At 43.0% G+C, this 27,654-nt stretch overlaps 1 protein-coding gene across 1 annotated transcript; it reads left to right on the forward strand.

The window, feature by feature from the left end:
* Positions 1-21,191: 21,191 nt before the first annotated feature.
* LOC127348929 (sugar transporter ERD6-like 16) lies at positions 21,192-24,373 on the forward strand. The gene is made up of 17 exons (XM_051374783.2): positions 21,192-21,342; positions 21,430-21,492; positions 21,632-21,721; positions 21,871-21,930; positions 22,013-22,078; positions 22,192-22,257; positions 22,341-22,416; positions 22,510-22,574; positions 22,659-22,751; positions 22,840-23,005; positions 23,092-23,138; positions 23,241-23,303; positions 23,385-23,444; positions 23,538-23,591; positions 23,684-23,743; positions 23,835-23,949; positions 24,016-24,373. The coding sequence occupies exons 1-17, from the start codon at positions 21,232-21,234 to the stop codon at positions 24,135-24,137; spliced, it is 1,377 nt and encodes a 458-aa protein (XP_051230743.1). The 5' UTR covers positions 21,192-21,231; the 3' UTR covers positions 24,138-24,373.
* Positions 24,374-27,654: the final 3,281 nt, after the last annotated feature.

A 27,654-nucleotide genomic window follows, 5' to 3' on the forward strand; every position in this document is an offset into this window, starting at 1 on the left:
GTATTGGAAACAAGGCCTAGGGATCATACTTTCACTAGTGGACACTCTCAACATTGATCACATAACAGAATAAATAAATAGATGCTAGACTCTACACTCTCTTGTTGGATGATGAACACCACTAACTGTGTAGGATTACACGAACCCTCAATGCCGGAGTTAACAAGCTCCACAATATTCGATGTTCATATTTAAATAACCTTAGAGTGCACGACATATCAACACAACCAAACCAAGTACTAACATAGCATGCACACTGTCACCTTCACGCTACGAAAGGAGGCATAGATCACATCAATACTATCATAGCAATAGTTAACTTCATAATCTACAAGAGATCACAATCATAACCTACGCCAAGTACTACACGATGCACACACTGTCACCATTACACCGTGCAGGAGGAATAGACTACTTTAATAACATCACTAGAGTAGCACACAGATAAATTGTGATACAAAACACATTGCAATCATAAAGGGATATAAATAAGCACTTCACTATGCCATTCATAACAGTGAATAAGTATTCTATGAAATATAGCCTAAGAGACCCACACGGTGCACACACTGTCACCTTTACACACGTGGGACAAGGAGTCTCCGGAGATCACATAAGTAAAATCCACTTGACTAGCATAATGACATCTAGATTACAAGCATCATCATATGAATCTCAATCATGTAAGGCAGCTCATGAGATTATTTTATTGAAGTACATAGGGAGAGAGATGAACCACATAGCTACCGGTACAGCCCCTTAGCCTCGATGGAGAACTACTCCCTCCTCATGGGAGACAGCAGCGGTGATGAAGATGGCGATGGTGTCGCTGGAGGAGCCTTCCGGGGGCACTTCCCCATCCCGGCGGCGTGCCGGAACAGAGACTCCTGTCCCCCAGATCTTGGCTTCGCGATGATGGCAGCTCTGGATGGTTTCTCGTACCGTGGCTTTTCCGTATCGAAGATTTAGGTCAGGGACCTTTATATAGGCGAAGAGGCGGAGTCGGAAGGTCGACGAGGCGGTGACACACTAGGGGGGCGCGGCCAAGGCCTGGGCCACGCCACCCTATCGTCTGGGGCCCACAAGGCCCTCCTCTGGCGGCTCTCGGGTGTTCTGGAAGCTTCGTGTGATTCTAAGATGCTGGGCGTTGTGATTTCGTCCAATTCCGAGAATATTTCCTTACTAGGATTTCTGAAACCAAAAACAGCAGAAAACAGGAACTGGCACTTCGGCATCTCGTCAATAGGTTAGTTCCGGAAAACGCATAAAATCATCATAAAGTGTGAACAAAACATGTAGGTATTGTCATAAAACAAGCATGGAACATAAGAAATTATCGATACGTCGGAGACGTATCAACGACATGTCTGAATAATCTGCATTCAGTTTATAGGGCATAGATACACATCTCACTGTCATTTTCCCCTATACCACATATGAACAACTATATGAAAAATACATCAAAGCATTCTCATCTTGAAAATTTCCAGAACTGAGTACTCAGTTATGTACCAAAACACATATAGGGAAAAACTCAGCTCGGAGCAACAATGCCCAGCTTTTCTAAACGCCCCAACTACATGCTCGAAGTAACATGAAATAATTAAAAAGCAGAACAGGAGATGTATGATTCACTTATCTGATAATAAAAATGACCAGATAGATCATGAAACCAAGAGGTTCCATGATAACCCACAAGTATAAGGGATCGCAACAGTCTTCGAGGGAAGTAAAACCCAAATTTATTGATTCGACACAAGGGGAGGTAAAGAATACTTATAAGCCTTAACAACTGAGTTGCCAATTCAGCTGCACCTGGAAAAGCACTAGTAACAGGGGTGATGTGAAAGCAACAGTAATATGAGAGCAATAGTAACAAGAATAACACAGAGCGATATGAATAATACGTAGGCAATGGCACCAGAAAATAGTTGATACTACTTCCAATGTCATATAGGAACGAGTATATGATGATGAGAGATGGACCGGGGTTCCCAGCGATCTACACTAGTGGTAACTCTCCAATAACAAGTGACCAGTGTTGGGTGAACAAATTACAGTTGGACAATTGATAGGATTGAAATAACATTAAGATAGAACATCAGTTTATTAATCATGTAGGCATGTTTTCCATATATAGTCATACGTGCTCGCAACGAGAAACTTGCATAACATCTTTTGTCCTACCAGCCGGTGGCAGCCGGGCCTCAAGGGAATCTACTGGTAATTAAGGTACTCCTTTTAATAGAGCACCGGAGCAAAGCATTAACACTTAGTGAAAACATGTGATCTCATATCTAAGCCATCCCCTCCAGTTATCTCAGTTGCTGTCACTCTAGGGCCACGGGTTCCGGACATAGACATGTGCAAACAACTTGTAGATACAATCTAAGCAATAAGTATAGAACTTAAATCTAAGATCATGCCACTCGTGCACTAGTGACAAGCATTAAACACAACAAGATTGTAGCAACAATAACTTCACAAACTTTATAGATAGACTAATCATAATGTAACAATCCATCGGATCCCAACAAACACAACACCAATTACATCGGATGGATCTCAATCATGTAAGGCAGCTCATGAGATCATTGTATTGAAGTACATGGGAGAGAGAGTACCAACTAGCTACTGCTAGAACCCGTAGTCCATGGGGGAACTACTCACAGAGCATGATGGAGGCGGTGGCGTCGATGGAGATGGCTTCCGGGGGCACTTCCCCGTCCCGGCGGCATGCCAGAACAGAGATTCTGTCCCCCGAAATGGAGTTTCGCGATAGCGGCGGCGCCCCTGGAGTCTTTCTGTAATATGATCGATTGTTGTCAGGTTTTTACATCGCGAGGGATTTTATAGGCGAAGAGGCGGCGCAAGGGGGTGCCTGGGGGGCCCACACCACACCTGGGCGCGCCCCCCTCCTAGGCCGCGCCGCCCTGTGGTCTGGAGGCCCTGGGCCTCCTCTCCGTCTCTCCTTCAGTGTTCTGTCCCGGTAAAATAAGATGTTTGGCTTTTGTTTCGTCGAATTCCGAGAATATTGCCCGAACAGCCTTTCTGGAACCAAAAACAGCAGAAAACAGGAACTTGCACCTCGGCATCTTGTTAATAGGTTAGTTCCGAAAAATGCATAAAATCATTATAAAGTGTGAGCAAAACATGTAGGTATTGTCATAAAACTAGCATGGAACATCAGAAATTATAGATACGTTGGAGACGTATCAAGCATCCCCAAGCTTAGTTCCTACTCGCCCTCGAGTAGGTAAACGATAAAAAGAATAATTTCTGTAGTGACATGCTACTTACATAATCTTAATCATACTATTGTAAAGCATATTAGATGAATGAAGTGACTCAAGGCAACGATCTATATTTTGCTAACAAATAGATAACATATAGCAAAACTTTTCATGAATAGTACTTTCAAGACAAGCATCAAAAAGTCTTGCATAAGAGTTAACCCATAAAGCAATAGATTCAAAGTAAAAGGCATTGAAGCAACACAAAGGATGATTAAGTTTCAGCAGTTGCTTTCAACTTTCAACATGTATATCTCGTGGATAATTGTCAACACAAAGTAAAATAATAAGTGCAATAAGCAAGTATGTAAGAATCAATGCATAGTTGACACAAGTGTTTGCTTCTAAGATGGAAAGAAGTAGGTAAACTGACTCAACATAAAGTAAAAGAAAGGCCCTTCGCAGAGGGAAGCAGGGATTAAATCATGTGCTAGAGCTTTTCAAGTTTTGAAATCATATAGAGAGCATAAAAGTGAAGTTTTGAGAGATGTTTGTTGTTGTCAACGAATGGTAGTGGGCACTCTAACCCCCTCATCAAACAGGCTTTCAAAGAGCGGCTCCCATGAAGGACGTTATCTCTACCAGCAAGGTAGATCATCCCTTTTCTCTTTTGTTTACACATGTACTTTAGTTTTATTTATGGATGACACTCCTCCCAACCTTTTGCTTTCACAAGCCATGGCTAACCGAATCCTCGGGTGCCTTCCAACATTTCACATACCATGAAGGAGTGTCTATTTCCAAAATTAAGTTGCTTACTGATGAATCAGGGCAAAACATGTGAAGAGAATTATTAATGAAAGTTAATTAATTGGGGCTGGGAACCCCGTTGCCAGCTCTTTTTGCAAAATTATTGGATAAGCGGATGAAGCCACTAGTCCATTGGTGAAAGTCTGCCCAACAAGATTGAAAGATAAAACACCACATACTTCCTCATGAGCTATAAAACATTGACACAAATAAGAGATAATAACTTTTGAATTGTTTAAAGGTAGCACATGAAGTATTTACTTGGAATGGCAGAAAAATACCACATAGTAGGTAGTTATGGTGGACACAAATGGCATAGATTTTGGCTCAAGGTTTTGGATGCACGAGAAGCATTCCCTCTTAGTACAAGGCTTTGGCTAGCAAGGTTGTTTGAAGCAAACACAAGTATGAACCGGTATAGCAAAACTTACATAAGAACATATTGCAAGCATTATAAGACTCTACATTGTCTTCCTTGTTGCTCAAACACTTTTACTAGAAAATATCTAGACCTTAGAGAGACCAATCATGCAAACCAAATTTCAACAAGCTCTACGGTAGTTCTCCACTAATAGGTTTAAACTACATGATGCAAGAGCTTAAACATGATCTACTTGAGAGCTCAAAACAATTTCCAAGTATCAAATTATTCAAGACAATATGAAGCATTTCCTGTTTCCAACCAAATAACAATAAGTGTTGTAGCTTCCAACTTTTATCATGAACATTAAAAGTAAAACGAAGAACACCAGTGTTCATATGAAAAAGCGGAGCGTGTCTCTCTCCCACACAAGGATTGCTAGGATCCGATCTTATTCAAACACAAACAAAAATAAAAAACACACAGACGCTCCAAGTAAAGCACATAAGATGTGACCGAATAAAAATATAGTTTCACTAGAGGTGACCTAATAAGTTGTTGATGAAGAAGGCGATGCCTTGGGCATCCCCAAGCTTAGACGCTTGAGTCTTCTTGAAATATGCAGGGATGAACCACGGGGGCATCCCCAAGCTTAGACTTTTCACTCTTCTTGATCATATATCATCCTCCTCTCTTGACCCTTGAAAACTTCTGCCACACCAAACTTCTCATAAACTTCATTAGAGGGGTTAGTACTCAAAAAAAAACTTTAATCCACTTTAGTCCTGTAGTGACACATTGCAAGAACTCAATAAAACATTATCTACAGCTCTCCACGTCTAGAAAGCCTTACTTAAAGTCCACAAGAGACAATGCAAAAAACAGAGACAGAATCTGCCAAAACAGAACAGCCAGTAAACATGATTTTTTTCAAGGTACTTCCGTTGCTCAAATCATACAACTCAAAACTAATGAAAGTTGCGTACATATCTGAGGAACACGCATGAAAATTGGCAGAATTTTTTGGGTTTCGTACAGAGAGAACTACTCAAATTCGTGACAGCTAAAAATATGTTTCTGCGCAGAAATCCAAATCTAGTATCAACTTCCTATTAGAGACTTTACTTGGCACATCAATGCGATAAAATAAAGATAAGGAGAGATTGCTACAGTAGTAACAACTTCCAAGACACAACAAAACAGTAGCAAAATAAAGACATGGCTTATCTTCCAAGAAGTGCTTTCTTTATAGCTATTAAGATGAGCTCAGTAATTTTAATGATGCTCACATAAGAAATAAGAGTTGAAGCAAAAGGAGCATCAAGAAGCAAATTCGAAACACATTTAAGTCTAACCCACTTCCTATGCATAGGAATCTTGTACACAAATAAATTTAATGAAGAACAAAGTGACAAGCATAGGAAGATAAAACAAGAGTAACTTCAAAAGTTTCAGCATATAGAGAGGTGTTTTAGTACCATGCAAATTTCTACAACCATATTTTCCTCTCTCATAATAATTTTCAGTAGCTTCATGAATAAACTCAACAATATAACTATCACATAAAGCATGTTTTTCATGATCCACAAACAAATAATTTTTATCAAGCAATGGGATTAAAACTTTCATACCCACTTTTATCAATAATATAACAAGATGATTGATCAATCTCAAGAGATATGGGACTCCTAGATAAAGTCAAGACCTTTCCAATCCCATTTTCATTAGTAGTACAATTAATATTATCAAGTAACATAGGACCATCATCTAGAGCTTTATCATAAACATTTGCCAAGCAAAACTCTTTAGTACCATGCATTTCGATATCAGGCACAAACAAAGCATTATCATAAGATTTATCAAAATAGCATGGATTATCATAGATAACAGTAGCATAATTATTCTCACAAGTTTTACTCATAGGGAATATTTCAAGAGAATCCACAGGAACATAACATTAATCCTCCTTTGGTAAGCATGGAGGACAATCAAATAGTGTAAGAGATAAAGAGTTACTCTCATTAGAAGGTTGGCATGGGTAGCTAATCCATTCTTCCTCCTTTTGTTCATCACTCTCCTCCTCTTTTTCATCCAATGAGCTTTCAGGTTCATCAATTTCCTCCTCTTTTTCATCCAATGAGCTTTCAGGTTCATCAATTTCTTCTTTCATAGGTTCCTGCAAATTGTGAGTGCATTCTTGTGCATTAATGAGTCTCTCTTTATAATCAATGATATAAGGATTATCACTGTAACTTTCTATGCAAAAATTAAGGATAGAAGAGACATAATCTTTAAGGTCCTTACAAGCAACACAAGTTTCGTAATTTTTAGACATGAAGGATTCTATCTCAGAGGCTCCCATAAATAAGACAAATTGTTCTACCTCTTCGAACCCAAAATGAATATAGTTATTCCAATTATAGTTCATAATTAAAACTTCTTCACTAAATCAACATTGGAATTTAAGATGTTTAGTATCCTGTTGAGAGCAACAGTTTATATCATGGCGTTTAAGCAAGATTTTAGCAATTATATTCAAAAAAATTTAACACAACACTCATGACTTCACCCTTTCTTGATTTTCTATAATTATTATATAATTCTATAAGCTCCAACATGGTTATGGGTTCTTCCATAACAACAGTTTTTAATTTTTCGGTTTTTCAATTTTTTATGGATTTTCGGGTATATAAGAAAAATAAAACAAGACAAAAACAAACTAGACAAAAGTAAACTAAGCAAAATAATACTAAACAAAAATAAACTAAGCACAAATAAACTAGACAAAAGTAAACTAAGAAAAACAAAATAAAATAAAATAAAAACAGAGAGAGAGGTAGAGTGTACTCCCCAGGTGAACTTATGAGTAGAGCTATGCCTCCCCGGCAACGGCGCCAGAAAATAATCTTGATAACCCACAAGTATAGGGGATCGCAATAGTCTTCGAGGGAAGTAAAACCCAAGTTATTGATTCGACACAAGGGGAGGTAAATAATACTTATAAGCCTTAACAACTGAGTTGTCAATTCAGCTGCACCTGGAAAAGCACTAGTAACAGGGGTGATGTGAAAGCAGCAGTAATATGAGAGCAATAGTAACAGTAACACAACAGCAATAACAGTAACACAGAGACAATGGCACCAGAAAATAGTTGATACTAATTCCAATGTCATATAGGAACGAGTATATGATGATGAGAGATGGACCGGGGTTCCCAGCGATCTACACTAGTGGTAACTCTCCAATACCAAGTGACCAGTGTTGGGTGAACAAATTACAGTTGGGCAATTGATAGGATTGAAATAGCATTAAGATAGAACATCAGTTTATTAATCATGTAGGCATGTTTTCCATATATAGTCATACGTGCTCGCAATGAGAAACTTGCATAACATCTTTTATCCTACCAGCCGGTGGCAGCCGGGCCTCAAGGGAATCTACTGGTAATTAAGGTACTCCTTTTAATAGAGCACCGGAGCAAAGCATTAACACTTAGTGAAAACATGTGATCTCATATCTAAGCCATCCCCGCCAGTTATCCCAGTTTTTGTCACTCTGGGGCCTCGGGTTCCGGACATAGACATGTGCAAACAACTAGTAGATATAATCTAAGCAATAAGTATAGAGCTTAAATCTAAAATCATGTCACTCGTGCACTAGTGACAAGCATTAAACACAACAAGATTGTAGCAACAATAACTTCACAAACTTTATAGATAGACTAATCATAATGTAACAATCCATCGGATCCCAAAAAACACAACACCGATTACATCAGATGGATCTCAATCATGTAAGGCATCTCATGAGATCATTGTATTGAAATACATGGGAGAGAGAGTACCACTGCTAGAACCCGTAGTCCATGGGGGAACTACTCACGGAGCATGATGGAGGCGGTGGCGTCGATGGAGATGGCATCCGGGGACACTTCCCCGTCCCGGCGGCGTGCCGAAACAGAGATTCTGTCCCCCGAAATGGAGTTTCGCGATGGCGGCAGCGCCCCTGGAGTCTTTCTGGAATATGATCGATTGTTGTCGGGTTTTTACGTCGCGAGGGATTTTATAGGCGAAGATGCGGCGCAAGGGGGTGCCTGGGGGGCCCACACCACACCTGGGCGCGCCCCCTTCCTAGGTCGCACCGCCCTGTGGTCTGGAGGCCCTGGGCCTCCTCTCCGTCTCTCCTTAGGTGTTCTAGTCCGCCCCGGTAAAATAAGATGTTTGGCTTTTGTTTCGTCGAATTCTTAGAATATTACCCGAACAGCCTTTCTGGAACCGAAAAGAGCAGAAAACAGGAACTGGCACCTCGACATCTTATTAATAGGTTAGTTCCGGAAAATGCATAAAATCATTATAAAGTGTGAGCAAAACATGTAGGTATTGTCATAAAACTAGCATGAAACATCAGAAATTATAGATACGTTGGAGACGTATCATTCCACCAAGAAGAAATCAATGGCATAAACTGCAGTATCTTAACTCCTAGGGCTTTTTTCTAAGTATGCTTTTATCCCTGAAATTTTTATAACCTAGACCAATTCAGTCATGTTTCTACACGGCCTTATTGAATCATATACGGAGTATTGAAATTGCAAAGCAACGTATGAGGCTATGAGCTGACATATCTAGTTCAGATAACATGTCATATAAATACCGGAGAACATAGAGCAGCGGAAACGATCTTGTTTAGGCTAAACTGAACACCAACAAAATCAAGGAAGTCAGTAATAAGTCAGTACCCTACAAACCCATGTAGCTGAACTATTCCACAAATATATTCCTAATAACACAGATGTATATTGACTAAATTTGGCAATACCGAGCTATACCATCAGAACTCAGCTCCACCAGTCATCGAATCCTTATGCATCCAATTCCTATATGCAGTGAAAGGGTTAGCTGACAGTGGTAAATGGAGGAGTCCTCTCATGCGACATGGAGGAGGAGGCTTACCGGCACCGGAGAGGGACCCCACCAAGATGACAGCCCCTGCGTCCACCAAGAAGACCCCAAATCTAGCAGAAAACCAGAAATTTGTAGAAGAAAGTAAGATGGGGAGAAGACTACTAAGAGGGAGGAGAAGAAGCACACCTGGTGAGGGCACCGGTGGGTTCTGCTCCTGCTCGGGGGCCCCCACTCCTATATGCCGCAGACCTGCGATTGGGAGAGTGGAGGTTAGACCGAGAGAGAGAGAAATAAGGGGCAAAGAAAATGCAATGCTTGCGATCCGGTGACCGATCGCGTCGTGCGGATCGGTCGTCCGACCTCTCGCTCCGGCCTCGCTTAATGGGCCTTCTTTTTTCGGCCCAACAATTGTTTCCCTGCAAACACATGGAGTGAGATGATGAACTATTTGTTGTAAACAACCCGTAACTTTTGTAGGATTTGTTGTTAACAATTGTTGTAAAGAGACAACATTTTTTTATTTTTTTCTTGATGCTAATAATAAAGTGATTTTTTATTTTGTTGTAACCATTCGTGATTTTGGATAAAATAGTAGGTGATTATGGTTGTAATTCAATCCGTAGCAAATTAAATGTCGCTTGACCACTTTGCGTCATTTTGCAAACATATTGATTTTTTTATTGTAATCGTTGTAACTTTTTGTAAAAAAAAGTTGGTGACTTTTGTTGTAATTTAATATGTAATAAATTAATGGTTTTTTCTATTTTTTTGCAAACATATGGATTTTTGTTGTAATAGTCTCCGGTTTTTGTTAATAATAATGGCAACTTTTTGTTGTAAATTGATCTCCAACAAAAGAATTTGTTGGTTTAACCACTTTTATTGTGACATTACTTTTAAAAAATGTTGCGACTTTTTTTTGTAATAGTATATATTTTCTGTACGCGGAGAGATGATTTTTGTTGTAATACTCTTCACATTAGGAGGTACTGCGGGTTGGTTTCCAGAAAAAGGAGGGTGGCAAATGTAAAATTGCATTTAAACTATAATATGAGAAATATAGTACTGCGGGTTGATTCTCTAGAAACTGGGGGCTATAATGTAAACTTTCTAATGCGACTGATTCTGCCCGTCGGATCGCCATCGGATGGCGCGAAGGACGACCGATTTTTGGCCCCGTATCCGCCGCCCGACGCGTAGCGTTCGCCGAAAATCTGTGCTCAGAGCTCTGCTGCGCCGGCCACCGCCCCGCCAAGCGCCAACTCCACCCACGCTTGACCTTGCCGGCCGCCGCAGAACCCACATGGTCGATCGATGCCTCCATGTGCGCCGCGCCGGTTCATCTCGGCTGGAGCTGCACGACGACACGGCCGGAGGTGCAGGGGGTCGGGGGAGGCCGCGTTCATCTCCTGCTGCACTCCCTCTTTCCGGCGAAGTCCCGCTCGATCGGGAGGCTGTGGTAGTGGAGGCGGTTGTCCGGCGGCAAATCAGGTCATTCCTACCGAGGGCCGAGATAGAGCTACTGGATTGTTCGGTAATGAAACTCCCCACCGCTTTGACCGCACGATGGTGGGATTCAGAAAAACGAAAGGAAAGAAACCTAAATTTTGCTCCCTCTTCAACGGTGTTAAAAAAAATACGTGTCAACATTTGATTGGATAAAAAAGCTACCGCGAACAGTTGCCAAACCAAAACGCTGAGGTTTGAGCAGAAAGGGTCAGCTTTAATATAGGTAATAAAAATCTTTTTCGGTACTTTATAAGCCCTGCCCGTGTCCATATGTCGTCGATTCGACAAACTTCATATGAAGTATCTATTATAAAAAAATGGATGTTACATTTTCCAATGTTATTTTTGTGTTATACAATTTATAATAGGTTTGTGCTTCCATAGACCCCTAAATCTTACAACGGTGTAAACCCCTGAAGGGGTATCGTGGTTTATCTAATCTCAGTCATCCTACCCCTAATCCCAAACATGTATGGTTTAATCTCAGTTGTTCTTGTGTTTCACTCAGGAAAACGCTTCAGTCTTGGAGGTCATTGGAAGCACAAGCCTTTATAATATGGGATTTCTATTTTCGTGCCCCTGGTTCATTAGTTGTACTCAGTTTTCCCCAGCCTCTTAACTTTTCCTTAGTTTTCCCCTTCCTCTAGTTTGAAACCCCTCGCAGAGCCTCAGACGGGAGGGTTGCCGTCAGGTCAGAGGCCTTCCGTTACCGGTGACGGCTAGGGAGCCGCGGTGGTTTTGACTTGACCGTTGCTTTCGAAATGTGTTGACTATTGACCGGAAGAGCTGACCCAAAGCTTTCCCCTCCGCCCGAGACTGGAGGAGCTCACACACCGCCCCTCCGCCGCCACGCCATCCTGCCCACCTACCTTATGGCGTCGTCCGCCGGCGAGCCGGCCCCGCCCCCACCACCACCCCCGGGCTCCGGCTCCACCAGATCTAGATCTACCCCTGCCCTCTTTGAAATTCCGTCTGGTGTGCCGCCTATTCCCGTCAGCCGTGGAGAAGATTGGGAATCGGAGGGATCTAACGCATGGATTCCATCTGGGTAAGCATCGTCTGCCTATGTGAATTAACAGTAGGCAGTTTTTGAGCGCCAATCGTTGTTGCTCAACTAACTGCGTTGCTTTTCGAATAGGATGGATCCAGCGCTGGCTTTTCGGCTGGTGGTTAGGCTGGATTCTAGCTTTACACGTGATTCTAAACGCTGTAAGACTAGGTTTGACTTCCCTGCGGTGGTTGCAACCACTATCTCGTTAAGGGATTTCAAAGCTAACATCTGCGATAAGTACAACTGGAGCTCTTTCGATGCAGTTCATTTCGAATATTTCAACAACCCGGAGGGAAGATTTGTTCCACTAATTTCCGAAGACGATCTGGGAATTCTTTTTGCTTTGAATGCTTCTTGCCGGTTCGGTAAAATTCGTATCCATGTGGACAGGGGCCAGGCATCATCTGGTGCTGGGGCGTCATCAGGTGGTCGGGCATCATGTCTCTCTACTGCTGCTGCCTCTGCTAATAGTGTGCGCCGTGGCGCTCCTTGTAGGTCCACAACAGCACCATCTGTCCCCGGTGCTAGTGGTAGCCAGATCGTTCGTACGGTCGATGTGGAGGACGATGCAGACATTGAGGATCAGTGTCCTCAAGATGATGAGGATGAGTTGATGTTTCCTGAATTGGTAGATCGATGCAGTAAGGAGGCAATGGAGGATCAATACATGGAAGATATTGCTTTTGGTGCCAGATTTGATGACACTGATGATGAAGAGAAGAATGAGAATGATGACAGCCTCGTTTTAGCTGATTACGAAGGTGAAGACTTGCCAACAATTGAGTGGAACAGGGAGAATCCCAAGCTTGCAGAAGGCACCGTGTTTCAAACGATGATGGACTGCCGTAATGCAATTACTACATATCACATTCTCACTAAGAATAATTATGAGGTTATTAAAAGTGAGCCAGGTAGGTTCACAATTAAATGCCCATACCCAAGGTGTAGGTTTAGGCTGCATGCATCCACAATGCGCAGAAGCAGCTTGGTTCAGGTACTACGCCAACCAATTGTGTATTTAGATCACGGTGTAAAATTTGTTATCTATTACTGACATCCCTTATCATTATGTTTCAGATAAAGAAGAATAAGGAGATCCATAGGTGTCCACCTCTAGGGGGAGAGCCAGAGCTGAAAACAAAGCTAGCGAAGACTAGGTGGTTGGCAGATATAATCCTAGATTGGCTGAGAGAAAATCCTTCACTTGGTCCAACAGCACTCGTAAAAAAGGTGGTTGAGAAGTATAAAATGGAAGTACCTTACATGAGGATGTTCTATGCAAAGGAAATGGCTCTTGACAAGATCAATGGTCCATGGAATGAAAGTTTTCAGTTGCTTTACACTTTCAAAGCTGAAGTGGAGATGGCTAGTCCAGGCAGTGTTGTAGCGATAGACAAGCATACAGTTCCCTACAAATTGAAAAGCGGGAAGGTAATGCACAAGGAATGTTTTAGAAGGGCTTTTGTTTGTTTTAAAGCTTGCTGGAAAGGCTTTTTGGACGGTTTCAGGCCTTATTTGGCCGTGAATGCATCAGCTCTTCATGGCAGGTTTAAAGGAAAGCTAGTTGCTGCTACTGCAGTTGATGGACATAATTGGATGTTCCCTATTGCTTATGGGGTTTTGGAGGTTGAGTCACAGGAAAGTTGGACTTGGTTTCTGCAGAATTTGCGCGACCTTATAGGTCATCCACCAGGACTTGTTATCCACACAGACGCTTGCAAAGGTTTGGAGACTACGGTAGAAGCAGTATTCCCTGGAGTGGAGCATAGGGAATGTATGCGACACTTGGTACAGAATTTTACAAAGAAATTCAAGGGTAAAGTTTTTACTGACAACCTATGGCCAGCTTCATACACATGCAGCTCTAGGAAGCATCTGTTTCATTTGGATGTGTTGTATAAACAAAAACCTGGGGTGAAGGAGCACTTGGATGAACATCATGGTAGGGTGTGGTCAAGAAGCCAATTCAATGAAATTTGCAAGGTAGACTATGTAACAAGTAACCTTGCAGAGAGTTTCAATTCAAAGGTCAAGTCATTGAAAGGGCTTATGCTGTGGCAAATATTTGATAAGATTAGGCAGATGATCATGATAAAGATCGATCTGCGTCAAAGAATTGCATCCACAAATTATGTTGGCCATCTCATGCTCCCATCTTTGATTAAGTCTTTGCATGCCAGGGCAAAATAATTGAGGATGCAATGCGTCAGAAAAGGAATGGAGGTTGAGGTAACCTACACTGACAAAGAAAATAGGCAGTGGAGGTATCTAGTGAGTTTGGTTGATAGGACATGCCATTGTAGGGGATGGCAGATCCGTGGGATACCCTGCATACACGCATTGTTTTTCATGAGTGTTATAGGGGTGAAGATGGTGAAGTTGATCAGTATGTGTCAGAGTATTTCTCTGTTGCCAAATTTAGGGTTGCATATGCTATGAATGTTCCTACCTTGTTGGGAAAAGACCAATGGATGAAAGTCAATCCAGGCTTCAAACTGTACTCTCCAGTATTGACTAGACCGGCAGGTAGGCCGAGGAAGAATAGGATCAGAGCTAGTGCAGAGGGTGGTGCACCGATTCGAGAACGTAAGTGCAAACGTTGTGGAATCCCTGGACACATTGCTAGGCTTTGTAAAAATGCAGTTGACCCAGCTTTTGGAATGGAAGATCAGGCGGGAGCAGCAAATGCAGAGGAGAATGAAGCAGCAATTCAACTTGAGATTGAAGCAGCAGTTCAACATGAGGAGATTGAAGCAGCAAATGCAGAGGAGATTGAAGCAGCAAATGCAGAGGAGATTGAAGCAGCAATTGAACATGAGGAGATTGAACCGATGGATCAAGATCAGAGGGAACAGATGGATGTAGAATGGCTTCAATCGATGAGTCCAGAGGAGAGGGAACAGTATAATCGAGAGTGCCTCGAAAGTACTAAGGCCATGGTAGAAGCTAACTTCGCAGAGTACATGGCAGAAGAAAAAGCACAAGCTTCGCAGAAGAAGAAGAACAAGAAAGAGGGCAAAAGGAAGGTAGACACCGGTAATATCCCTGGTAGGGTTACCCGGAGTAAGGTGGTGGCCCCGGCGAGTCACACTAGGAGCAAGAGAAAGATTTTATTCTGAACAACTAATTTGAATTTGTATGAACAATTTGTATTGGGGTTCCCTTTGTATTGGGGATCCCTTTGTGTTGAACAATTTGTATTGGGGTTCCCTTTGTACTGGGGATGCCTTTGTGTTGAACAATTTGAATTTCTATGAACAATTTGAATTTGTATGAACAATTTGTATTGGGGATGCCTTTGTGTTCAACAATTTGAATTTGTATGAACAATTTGTATGCCACATTTAAGCCACATTTATCATTTTCTCTAGGGTTTAGGGTTTTAGGGTTTTAGGGTTCAATTCAAAATAATTCAAAACATGGTGGAACCTTCCCATGGAGCATTGTTATGTTACCTACAACCTAGAGAAATAATAATGGAAAAGGAAATATAGAGATATGAAGTTTTTATGCCAAAAGCTTCAAAACCACTTCCTAGTCCATGAGCTACTAGATATGAAGATGCAGGGCTTTCTGCTCAATACACCTCCCAAATACCCACAATGCTTACAAACTTTGTCCAAATGAGTCCAAATTCGTCACACTTGTGTATCTTTGAATTGCAAACAATATCTAGTCGGCCAAAATGTAATATATTGTTCAAATAACACAATTTTACAATTTTTATGCCAAAAGCTTCAATTTCCCTTAGTCCCTTTATTATTTGGGTGCCCCTGTTTTACTTAGTGTTACTCAGTTTTCCCCCTCCGGGCCCACTTGTTGTACTCAGTCCTACTCAGTTTTGCCCTTCCGATAAACATTTCCTCACTTTTCCCCCTCTTAGTTCTACTCAGTTTTCCTAACTTGTACTCACTGGCTGATCTCTGATTGGTCGAGATGTATGTCACACGGATGTTGGTTGGTTGAAAGCTCAACGAACGCTTGCACCGTACGATCATTTATGATCGGACGGCCTGTATATCTCTCTCTACCACGATGGACGCATACGGAGACAAGAGCAGAGCACATACCTACCAACCCTGGTAGTCGCATATTCCAGTCGCATCTTCCTCTCTCCTCTTTCCTCTCTTACTCCGGCGGTCACGGCGGCGTGGATCTAACCGTGCGTGCAGCGGCGCGGATCTAACCGTGCGTGCGGCGGCGCGGATCTAAGAGTGCCGGTGAGGATCTAACCGTCAGAAATAGTTGAAATGTCTCTCTCTGTCTCACTTTCGTTTCTCTTCTCAGATCTGTTGAATGATGAAGAACCCCAAGACGGCGGCCGTGCCGACAGTGGTCATCGATGCCACGAACATTGAAGCCATCGCCTACAACATCGCTTCGACGGCGCAGATCCAGCATTCAATGTCGGAGGCTGTTGATGTATCACTTCCGTTGCCCTCCTCAGATCCGTTGCTGATGAAGGACAACAACACGGCGGCCATGCCGACAGTGGTCATCGATGCCACGAACATTGAAGCCATCACCTGCAACCGCGCTGCAAAGCCGCCGATCCAGCCCTCCGCAGATCCGTCGCTGATGAAGTACACCAAGACAGCGGCGGTTCCGACAGTGGTCATCGATGCCACGAACATTGAAGCCATCACCTGCAACCGCGCTGCAAAGCCGCCGATCCAGCCCTCCGCAGATCCGTCGCTGATGAAGTACACCAAGACAGCGGCGGTTCCGACAGTGGTCATCGATGCCACGAACATTGAAGCCATCACCGATAACATCGCTTCAACGGCGGATGGCGCAGATGACCACCCTCAGCCGCCCGTCGACCCGGCCTTTCTTGCCCATCGCTGCGTGGCCGTGTTCGACGCCGCAAATTGAGATAAATTATGATAAATTTGTATTTTTTCAATTTCCAATTGGGATAAAATTGTTCGAACTACTACCACCGTCTCAAAAAAAGCTTCTCCACGTTCTTGATGTGTCCATGTACATCCGTATATATGATTTGAATTCTATCCCAACTTGATTGGGAAGATATTGTCCCATATTGATATGTATTTGATCCGGAGGCTGGTACATGCTTTCACTTTTGGGATCCCTTCACTTTTATAAAATGTTCATGCATGCTAAAATTATCGCGCGCATTACATAGCACAACTAGGAAATTGTACGCCAAAATACAGTGCTTAGAGCCACAACAAAATACAGTGGTTAGAGCCATCTACTGAATAACAATTCTATACAAAATCGTCTACCAGAACCACATAACTGCTAGGACAGGGATGACACCTAATAAAACTGCCCAGATGAATCTACTTTTCTCCTCTCCCATCACTTTAAGTTCATGTTCTAGATTTTCTACCACTTGATCAAATACGGCAAGATCTGTCTCAACTCTCAACTTCTCCTTGCGAATAAGCTCTGAATTCTTCTTTTCTTCCTCCACAATACGCTTCAGCTCGAATATCATCAGGTTTTTACGGGCCAATTCATCACCTAAATTGGCCACCTTCTCCTCCAAATCCATCCTCTGGCTACACCACTAGGTTGATTCATCTTGGTATGCAATGTACCATGGATCATCGGCTTGCCTGGCTAACTGTAACAATAATGGAAAAAAGAACAACTCAAATCACTCCAACAGGCCATGGTGGAACTTTTAACGGTAGTACAGAGAGCTGAAGCTAGATACCTGCACTTTCGACGAGGTAGGAGAAGTAGAATGTGGCCACGACATGATCGAATCCCCACCCTCGCCGGTGTACCCGCTACGACCAGACATTGAGGACTATTTTATACCTGCAAACTCCAATAAATTACGGGAACCGAATCGATTAGGGGGCGGGGGAGGCAGAAGCGGAGGTCTTACCAAGCTATACTACCAATTGGTGCGCGGAACAAATCCCGGTCGTCGTGGGCGGTGGATCTGCTTGCGGCGGACTTTCCTGCGGTGGGTACAATGTGTGCGGACGAAACAAGTGTTGGAGCCGTGGTTGATATGCAGCGCCGCAGTCCGTCTGACGCCGCCGGGGGACAGAGCCGGTGGCGCGACGAGGCGCCGGCGATGGCTGCTCCGTCCGACGGTGGGGAACGAGCTGCCAGCGGTTCTCCGGTCTAGCTTAAGAATAATTAATTAGCGAACTTGTTGCTTCTCTCTATGATATTCTCTAAAGAAATATATCGGAGCGGCAATATGTGTCTTTTCCTGAAAAATAGACGACCCCACTCGTTATTGGCTGCGGAGGCCCCACAGAGCGGCAATATATGATTTTCTCTAAATAAATAGACGACCCCACTGGTCATTGGCTGCGGCAGCCCCATAGAGCGGCAATATGTCTTTTCCTGAAAAATATACGACCCCACTGGTCATTGGCTGCGGCGGCCCCACAGAGCGGCAATATATGATTTTCTCTAAATAAATAGATGACCCCACTGGTCATTGGCTGCGGCAGCCCCACAGAGCGGCAATATATGTCTTTTCCTGAAAAATATACGACCCCACTGGTCATTGGCTGCGGAGGCTCCACAGAGCGGCAATATATGATTTTCTCTAAATAAATAGACGACCCCACTGGTCATTGGTTGCGGCAGCCCCACAGAGCGGCAATATATGTCTTTTCCTGAAAAATATACGACCCCACTGGTCATTGACTGCGGCAGCCCTATAGAGCGGCCCCATTTGTCATTGGCAGCAACGCGTATAAAATCATGACATAAAACGGCCCACACGTCAGCGATAGATGGATGGCTGCTCCGACGTGTCTCCTGACCCTACCCGTCAGCACGAGACGGTCAGGGAGGAGCTGCCCCTGTGCGGCCCCACCCGGTCAGACTAACGGTCAAGGCCTCTGACCTGACGGCTACCGGCCGTTCCAGCACTTGTGGGTGTTTCAAACTAGAGGAGGGGAAAACTGAGGAAAAAATAAGGGACTGGGGAAAACTGAGTACAACTAACGAACCAGGGGCACGAAAATAGAAATCCCTTATAATATATAGATTCGATCGACGGGTAGGGATAGGGACATGCGCCGCCATACGCATCTATTTGGGTGAATTGTTTCTTAACTTACCTTCTCTCAGAGTTGAGACATAAGATTTTTGCTTAGTTGGAGGCGAGCAAAATAAGAGAAGACTATTTCATGTACCACATGTCTTCCCTTAACAATTTAGTTTTCAACTAAAAAATAATCGATTCTCATTAATTTCTTGAGATGACACTAAGAGATAATGCATTTTAATGTTTGTACAACTTATATCTTTGGCTTTCTCTTGCTGATGTGGAGGTCTAAGGGAAGGCATGCCATCTGTACAATTGTGCATGCCCTTAAGTGGCGGTGAAGGCGGTTGTGAGCGATGATAACGTCGACAAATTAAGGAGGTATTACAAGGTATATGACAACTAAACGAGGGGGTGTATAGAATGTTTCGATGACGATGGCGCGATAAGTGGGATGAATGAGAGAGGTAGCTGAGAAGAGGTGGGTAGAAAGGGGATCAAGCCGATTGCCCACATCCAAATTGTGCCCAAAAAAATATTGGTATGAGAGTCATTTCTATGTAGACGATAACCAATCTGAGGTTGGGTGATTAGGAGGTGGTTGTACCCTCGGCCCACTAGAGTTTAAACCCCAGTTTTGACATTTGTGTGTCTCATAAAGGCGGGATGTTCATTCAGTGGGAGGCAACGTTCTCGTCGACAGCGAGATGCCTGTGGTGACTTCGTCAATTTTAATATCCAATCCGTCAGCTCAGTCTTTCGGTGGTGCTCATAGAGGTAGGATGTACGTGTGTGCGTTTATAAGAGTGAGTGTATGCGCGTGTATGTGAGCGTCTTCGTTTGTACCGTGTTTCTCAGAAAAAAAACATAATACACACAATGTTAGAGATACAAGTGGGTCATCATTACAGTATCTCTTACCATGAATATTTGACATAATAATTTGTCAAATATTCGTGGTAAGAGAAGGCCGATATTTGGGGAGCTGCTTTACACCGATCTGGTCGGTGTATAACAGCCACCGACCACCCCCCAGGTCTTTGTTGGACCGGCCCACGATTTGCTAAGACTAGTTCGCTGTGGATTCGGTGCGGACGGGCCGGCCCAAGTTTGTTTTTCTTTTTTCCTTTCTCATTTCTTCTCTGTTTTAAATCTGAACAGTTTCAAATTTGAACAAAATTCGAATTGAACAATTTTCGAATTTGAACAAATTTCAAAAAATGAACGATTTTTTGAATTTGAACAAATTTTGAAATTGAAAGATTTTCGAATTTGAACAAATTTCGAAAATTGAACGATTTTTCGAATTTGAACAAATTTCGAAAATTGAACGATTTTCGAATTTGAACAAATTTCGAAAATTGAACGATTTTCGAATTTGAACAATATTCGAATTTGAACATTTTCAAATGTGCACACTTTTTGACTTTGAACATTTTTTGAAATTTGAAAAAAATTCAGTTTGAACAAAAAGAAGAAAGAAAAACAAAATAAGAAAGAAAACAGAAAAGAAAAACGAAAAAAAATAAAAAACGAAAAAAGAAACAGAAAACCGAAAACCGAAAAAAATACAGCGAACTGTGCCTGGCCCATACCCGACCAGGGGGTATGCGGTGGCCGGTAGCCACCGACCTGATCGGTGTATAGGTTTTCCCGATATTTGCAATAACAAAAAAAGGCATGCAGAGATCAGCTTATACAGTCCATTTAGTTTTCTGGTTATATGGGCCGATAGTTTCGAATTATGCCGCACTAAAAGGGCCGGGCCTCTCGTCATATATTGCAAAATATAAAAAAGGCAGACTAATGCGAATTCGATTGGACTTTCCGGAAGACGCAAAGACAGTGAAGACTGAAGAGGCAGCCAGTCAACAGCAGCTGCCAACAGCAAGAAGCCTAGACATGGCCAGAACAGAAACGACACTGCCCCTCCAAGTAAGCCGGGAGTCAGCTGCGAGTATACATTACCAACATACTTGTTCAGTTGTTCTGCCAACTTCATCTTGATTTTCATGTCGCGCGCATGAGCTGGCCCTTGGTAAATAACTCTATTAGCCATGTGGCTAATGGCCTAAGTATCTACTACTAAGTGTCCTTTTCATCACTTGTTAAGTGTCCCAGTTGATGTACCCATGTAACCATGTTACGGCCCAGTATATTCGAGAGCATCCCATGCGTGCATATACCAACAAGAATTCGGAGGAAATGAAAACTCTGGAGCATGTAGTAGGCACATCGGTCCAGCCAGTGTGTGCTTTTGCCTCACATCTTGTAGCTTAGCTAATTAAGCACTACATTTAGTGACTAGTGACTGCGGCAGCTAGCTAGCGGTAGTAGCTTTGCTTTGCAGCGCGCTCAGGCGAGAACCAATGGCAGCGAGCGAGCACCTCCTTGGCCGGCCGACAGCGCCGGCGTCGCTGGGCATGGTCATGGCCAGCACCGGCGTCGCCGTGATGGGCTCCTTCGCCTTCGGCGTCGCGGTGAGGCTGTCTCCATAGTAGCTGTCTCGTTTTCCCATTTGAACCAGAGTGGTAACGATCTGTGCGTGTATGTGATCGGTGCTGCAGATTGGCTACTCGGCGCCGACTGAGGCCGGGATCAGACAGGACCTGCAGCTCACCCTCTCCCAGGTTCGTGCACAGCTGCATACGCAAATCGGTCCTTCAGAAAGAAAAAAATAATCCACAGCATTTCCCTACGTGCCACCGCTGTTTTTGAAGTTGTGCTGTTGCTGTTCTTGGTTTCTCATCACCGTTTAATAACATGCAGTACTCGGTTTTCGGGTCGATACTAACAATCGGGGCGATGATCGGAGCGGTTGCGAGCGGGTACATTGCCGACGTTGCTGGACGAAAAGGGGTATATATATCTGTGCACCTTACCTAGAATAATCATCATTATTTATCCTCCAACTATACTTTTTTTTCGATAAAGCCTCCAAGTATACTTTGCAACTGCAAAACACAAATAACTCCTTTTTCTTCTGTATCTGCACGTGTTGAGAGCAGGCGATGAGGGCTTCTGCTCTTTTTTGCGTTGTCGGATGGCTGGCCATCTTTCTTGCACAAGTACATCTCCATTCTTTTTCTTTTTCTACAATGACACCACTGGTCTGAATATATATAGCTGATGATTGCGTCTAACTTCCAGAGTGCTGCCTCGCTTGATTTTGGGAGATTCTGCACCGGATTTGGCGTCGGAGTGTTTTCGTATGTGGTATGATACCATATGCTCGTCAGTATGCTGACAGTGTTCAGCACACCGTGGGAAATGCTAATCTTCCGCATAACTCTTCAACTTTACTGACAGGACTTCTTGTAACTGAATAGGTACCGGTTTTCATAGCAGAAATAGCTCCCAAGGCTCTTCGCGGGGTGCTTACAGCTCTAAACCAAGTAATTATTTTCCCTTTTATCAACACATCGAGGCCTTTGCTGAACTTTTAGGAACAACTCTGAAACTGCTGCTTCAACTGCAGCTGCTGGTATGCACTGGATTATCCGTGACATATATCGTCGGCACGATGGTGTCCTGGCGCACGCTGGCCACAGCTGGTACATACACATGGAAGATCTTATGTTAAAATCTGATTAATTTTTCTATCTAAACAAAAGTACTGATGATTTCCTCCTTTGGCATGTATACAGGACTTGTTCCATGCATAATTCTCATAGTTGGTCTCTTCTTCATTCCTGAATCCCCACGGTGGCTGGTAATTTGCTGAATGGCGTCTTTAAATTTTACTACTAGCATAATCTGTCACTCATAACAACTTAACGCCAAACGTTCACCGCAGGCAAAGGTTGGCCGGCAGAAGGAGTTTGAAATAGCACTCCAACGCCTCCGTGGAAAAAACGCAGACGTGTTCGTTGAAGCTGAAGAGATCAAGGTTTGACACCGCAACCACAATATAGTTGTCCGGTACGCTTTTCGGTGCAGAAAATTAAGTTGCTGTCGTGGAACTGATCTACATGCAGGAATTCATCGAATCTATTGAAAGTCTTCCAAAGGCTGGAATTCAGGATCTTTTCAGCAGGTCCTACATCCGTCCTGTCATTATCGGCGTCGGTCTAATGGTTTTCCAGCAGTTTGTAGGGATAAACGGTATCCTGTTCTATGCCAGTGAAACTTTTGTATCAGCTGGTAAATTGACAAACTCCTGGCTATGACGCATTTCATTTTATCAGTTCCAGAACTATGAAACTTAAGTTGTGTTGAATTAACTGCAGGATTCCCTTCAGGAAACCTAGGAACAATCTTAATGGGTTGTATCCAGGTAAAAATAATAGCAGATCATATGTCCCAATTATAATCAAATCAACCAAATTTCCCGGTAACTTTTGTTTTTTTTTTTTACTTTGTGTGATGTCCACAATAGGCACCAATCACAGCACTTGGAGCTCTACTGATGGACAGGAGTGGGAGAAGGCCACTATTGTTGGTAAGCCGTGTACTACAGTTTAACAATGCACATCGAAAAAATAACCAAAAAATAACATTTCGGAATTGTCTTTGTTTCCAGATTTCAACATCTGGACTCCTAGTGGGATCTCTTATGTCAGGAATATCATTCTATCTTAAGGTAACTTTCATTACATTGCAAGCTGCAGCACCCTTTATGTTTTCATTTTTAAGTACAAAAATCTAATCGAGGCAAACTATCCATTGATCGAAGATTCATGGGATATTCTCCAAGCAGGTCCCGATCATCGCACTCACCGGCATATTGGTACGCCTTAGAAAGCTTCACTTTGTTCAACCAGACTGATGATGCTTATCTTAAGTTTATGTTCCTGATAAATCCTTTTCTAAATGAAAAAGGTCTACATCGCAAGCTTTTCACTAGGGATGGGTTCAGTTCCTTGGGTCATAATGTCAGAGGTAGAGTTAGCTTTCATCGTTGACAATTTCATCAAAGCGCCAAATAACTGGGAAATTGGTATGTTGACATGGACAATCGGATTTGATGCAGATATTCCCCATAAATATGAAAGGGATTGGCGGAAGCTTCGTGACTCTGGTGAACTGGTCCAGTTCATTGGCAGTTTCTTTCGCCTTCAACTTTCTCATGAGCTGGAGTTCTTCAGGTGAGTCGAATTTTCGTGTCACGAAATTATATAGTTCCATGCTTGTCTAACTTGCTAATCTTGCAGGAACATTCTTCTTCTTCGCCTTTGTTTGTGCCATGGCCATTCTGTTCATTGTGAAGATCGTGCCGGAGACAAAAGGCAAGACCTTGGAAGAGATTCAGGCTTCGATAAACTGCCGCACATGAGTTGTTCAGAGGGAAAAAATAATTAGATGTATTGTTGTTTGACACTCATTTGTAGTCAATGTGTGCATCAAATCTGTAACGAAGATGCATAAGCAGCAGCCCCCCATGAAGCTTCAAAAAGATTTGCAAATGCCTCTTCTTTGTACTTAGGGCGTCTTTGATAGTTCGAATGTCTTTCGAAGCAGAAATCACGCACGCTACTAGTAAGTGGTGCTACTAGCGCGTCCACCTACATGCTGTCATTATGTTATAGGGGTATAATCGTTATTCGCATGTTGTCATTATTGTTGTCTGTTTTTCAAAAAAAAAAAGTGCACGCTAGCTTATTCCAAATGACGTGGCAGTGTATGAGTATAATACTAACATATATAACTCTACAAAGTATTGCATATAGGATCATTCATCACTCTTTACTAGATCTGAAGGGTAGCCACATAAGACATTCATATATACACACGATATGCATGACAATATACAATTTTGGAAACCACGATCAAAGTTTTGAAAGAACAAAGATAAAGTTTCTAACTATATAGCATAGAATATTTCATATATACTTGCAACATCTCAAGCAGGAGTGTGGAACTCTCCGTTGGCATTAATCACTTGGTGTATCAAAAGGAGAACATCTGGTCATGGAGTTTTGCTACTGTCAGATCTATCACGTTGTCGCCGGTCCTCGAATTTTTCCCAGGGCTTGATTTCACCACCCATTAAAGGATTAGCGTCCTCCTTTCCCCACCTCGGCATCTTACGATCGTAACCATGTCTTCCGAGGGTGAGGGAACCTATGTTCATGCGATGCATGTCCAAACCCCACTGTCGCAAATCCTTGTCCTCCATTCTAGCGCAATTCTTCTCGAATGATTCCCACTCCTTCTCCGATTGCGGAATATGCCTTGTGGACCTTCGAGTAATCATCACCCTTATCCATCATTTTTTGCACCCTCATTTTCCAGCTGCTTAAGTCCCTACTAAAATTGCCGAGGGCGTGGGTGTTTACCTGATTTTTGGTGAGATGTTGATTATTGTGAGGGTATGAGAATGTGTACCGTTTGTGCAACTTTGAGATGAGGATGGCACATAAGTCTGCAATCTCCCTTATCTTCTTCTCGTTGATCGAAACGGTTTCTCAAAAAATACATCCGCATTGGCCACCATAGCTCGTTGCAACTAAGGCGGTCGAATAGGCTCACAATTGTCATGGCTTACTTCCAAGACAGTATCTAGTATCTGTTGTATTGATGAGCTTGTTACTACGTCTTTCCGTGCATTTTTTATTGAGTTTTCTACCCTCGATGCCAGTAGTGGTTCCATTGCCATCAGTGGCACAAGTGGTCATGTTGCCATTAGTGCCACTAGTTTCTTGAATAAACTGCGGCCCTACTTCTTCTCGTACTGCATTTTCTTCTTCTTGCTGCGAAGAGTTAGAACACGCCACCTTGTCATTGTAGTTTCCCGGCATCTTTGAACTAAAATTAAAATTCATATAGTAGTTAGTAACAGTAAAATTAACGGAAAAAATCGGTATGACCTTTGCTAAAAAAATGGACATACGGAGTGCCAGAAATTTGTCAAAATGGAAGTTAATCAGCATTTCAGCAAAACATCAGCAATTCATATCCATACACACCAACAATCATGCATCAATCATCAAATTTTTAATAATCGTCACACACCATACACTCCAAGAAATTACAATCATCATCATCATGGTGGGCCATGCAACAGAAAACAAAAAATTTCCCTACACGGTACTCCCAAGATCTAGCCGAGGAAGAAGGCCACATGGATTACCACTAGATGCGCAGGTGCGGAACTTGATGAAGCGCATCGAAGCAGTGAAGTCCTTGATCCGTTCCAAGCTGATCCCGCAGACAGCTCCCAGATCTGCGAACTCCTTCGCCTTGAAGCATCACATGTGCAATGCCTCTGCCGATATCCACACGTACGAGGAGGAGCAACGACGGTGGACTACTAGACCTAGTACGGTGGTTCTAAGTGAGGCTAGGGTTTCTAACTCATGGAATGCTCTAACCGTGCCGTTAGGGCATCACCCTCCCCACTTTATATAGGGAGGGAGTGTGGGCTTCACAACATTGCAGCCCACTCACTTGGGCCCTTTTTCGGTCACTGTGATTCCAACTCACTGAATCGGTCATGTTCCGGTTCGAGTCCAACTCGGACTGGATCCATTTCAGTCGATCACATCCAACTAGCTCCTTACTCTTAAGTGTGTGACCCTGCAGGTTCACGACCACTTAGACACGACTAGAGTTACCCTTCCAAGTATCTCATCATGGCTCTGAGTCTCACTCCTTGCTTCCATGAACACTTGGTCTCAAGTCGATAACTGGTAGCGGCTCCTAGAAGAACGTGCCAGCTCCCAAGTGATGTAAACTCATGGAGACTAACCTTTCAATGTGGCTTATGTCTAAGTTCTTTTTTCCTCACGATATAGCTTGTCAAGCTATAGGAGAGTTATCGCCATCCCTTTAACATCTCAACTCTCTTCTCGATCCATGATATGTGATTCACCCAGCTAACCCTTAGCCGATCGCCTCGGTTAACACTTAACCGAGTCGTGCATGACCATGCTTTCTAAATCATATCATCCGATAGGGCCCAGAGAATATCTCTCCAAGAGCAGGGGGAAATCCCGTCTTGGTTATCTGATGTCTACGCACGCTTCTATTCCTGTAGACAGTGTTGAGCCTCCAAGAGCAGAGGTTTGTAGAACAGCAGCAAGTTTCCCTTAAGTTAATCACCCAAGGTTTATCGAACTCATGGAGGTAGAGGTCAAAGATATCCCTCTCAAGCAACCCTGCAATTAAGATACAAGAAGTCTCTTGTGTCCCCAACACACCTAATACACTTGTCAGATGTATAGGTGCACTAGTTCGGCGAAGAGATAGTCAAATACAAGTAATATGGATGATTATAAGTAGTAATTGCAATCTGAAATAAAAATGGCAGCAAGCGAACATGTAGCAGAACTTGTTGGAAACGGTGTTTCAATGCTTAGAAACAAGGCCTAGGGATCATACTTTCACTAGTGGACACTCTCAACAATGATCACATAACTGAATAAATAAATGCTACTCTCAAACACTCTCTTGTTGGATAACAAACACCATTCATTATGTAGGGCTGCAAAAGCACACCTCAAGCCGGAGTAAACAAGCTCCACAACGTCATCAAGGAATCACACACGATGCGCACACTGTCACCATCACACCGTGGAGAGTGACTCCGGAGTTCATATTAAAGTAATCTCTAGAGTGCATAATAGACAAGAGTAACATCTACATATTCAACTAGATTACAAAGCTCATGATCACATAAAGATCACACCATGGGAGAGAGAGATGAACCACATAGCTATCGGTAGAGCTCTCAGCCTCGGGGGAGAACTACTCCCTCCTCGTCATGGGAGACAGCAACGGCGATGAAGATGGCGATGGAGTCGATGGAGATGGCTCCGGGGACAATTCCCCGTCCCGGCAGGGTGCCGAAA

This window comes from Lolium perenne, chromosome 4 (assembly GCF_019359855.2).
Source record: "Lolium perenne isolate Kyuss_39 chromosome 4, Kyuss_2.0, whole genome shotgun sequence".
Lineage (NCBI taxonomy): Eukaryota > Viridiplantae > Streptophyta > Magnoliopsida > Poales > Poaceae > Lolium > Lolium perenne.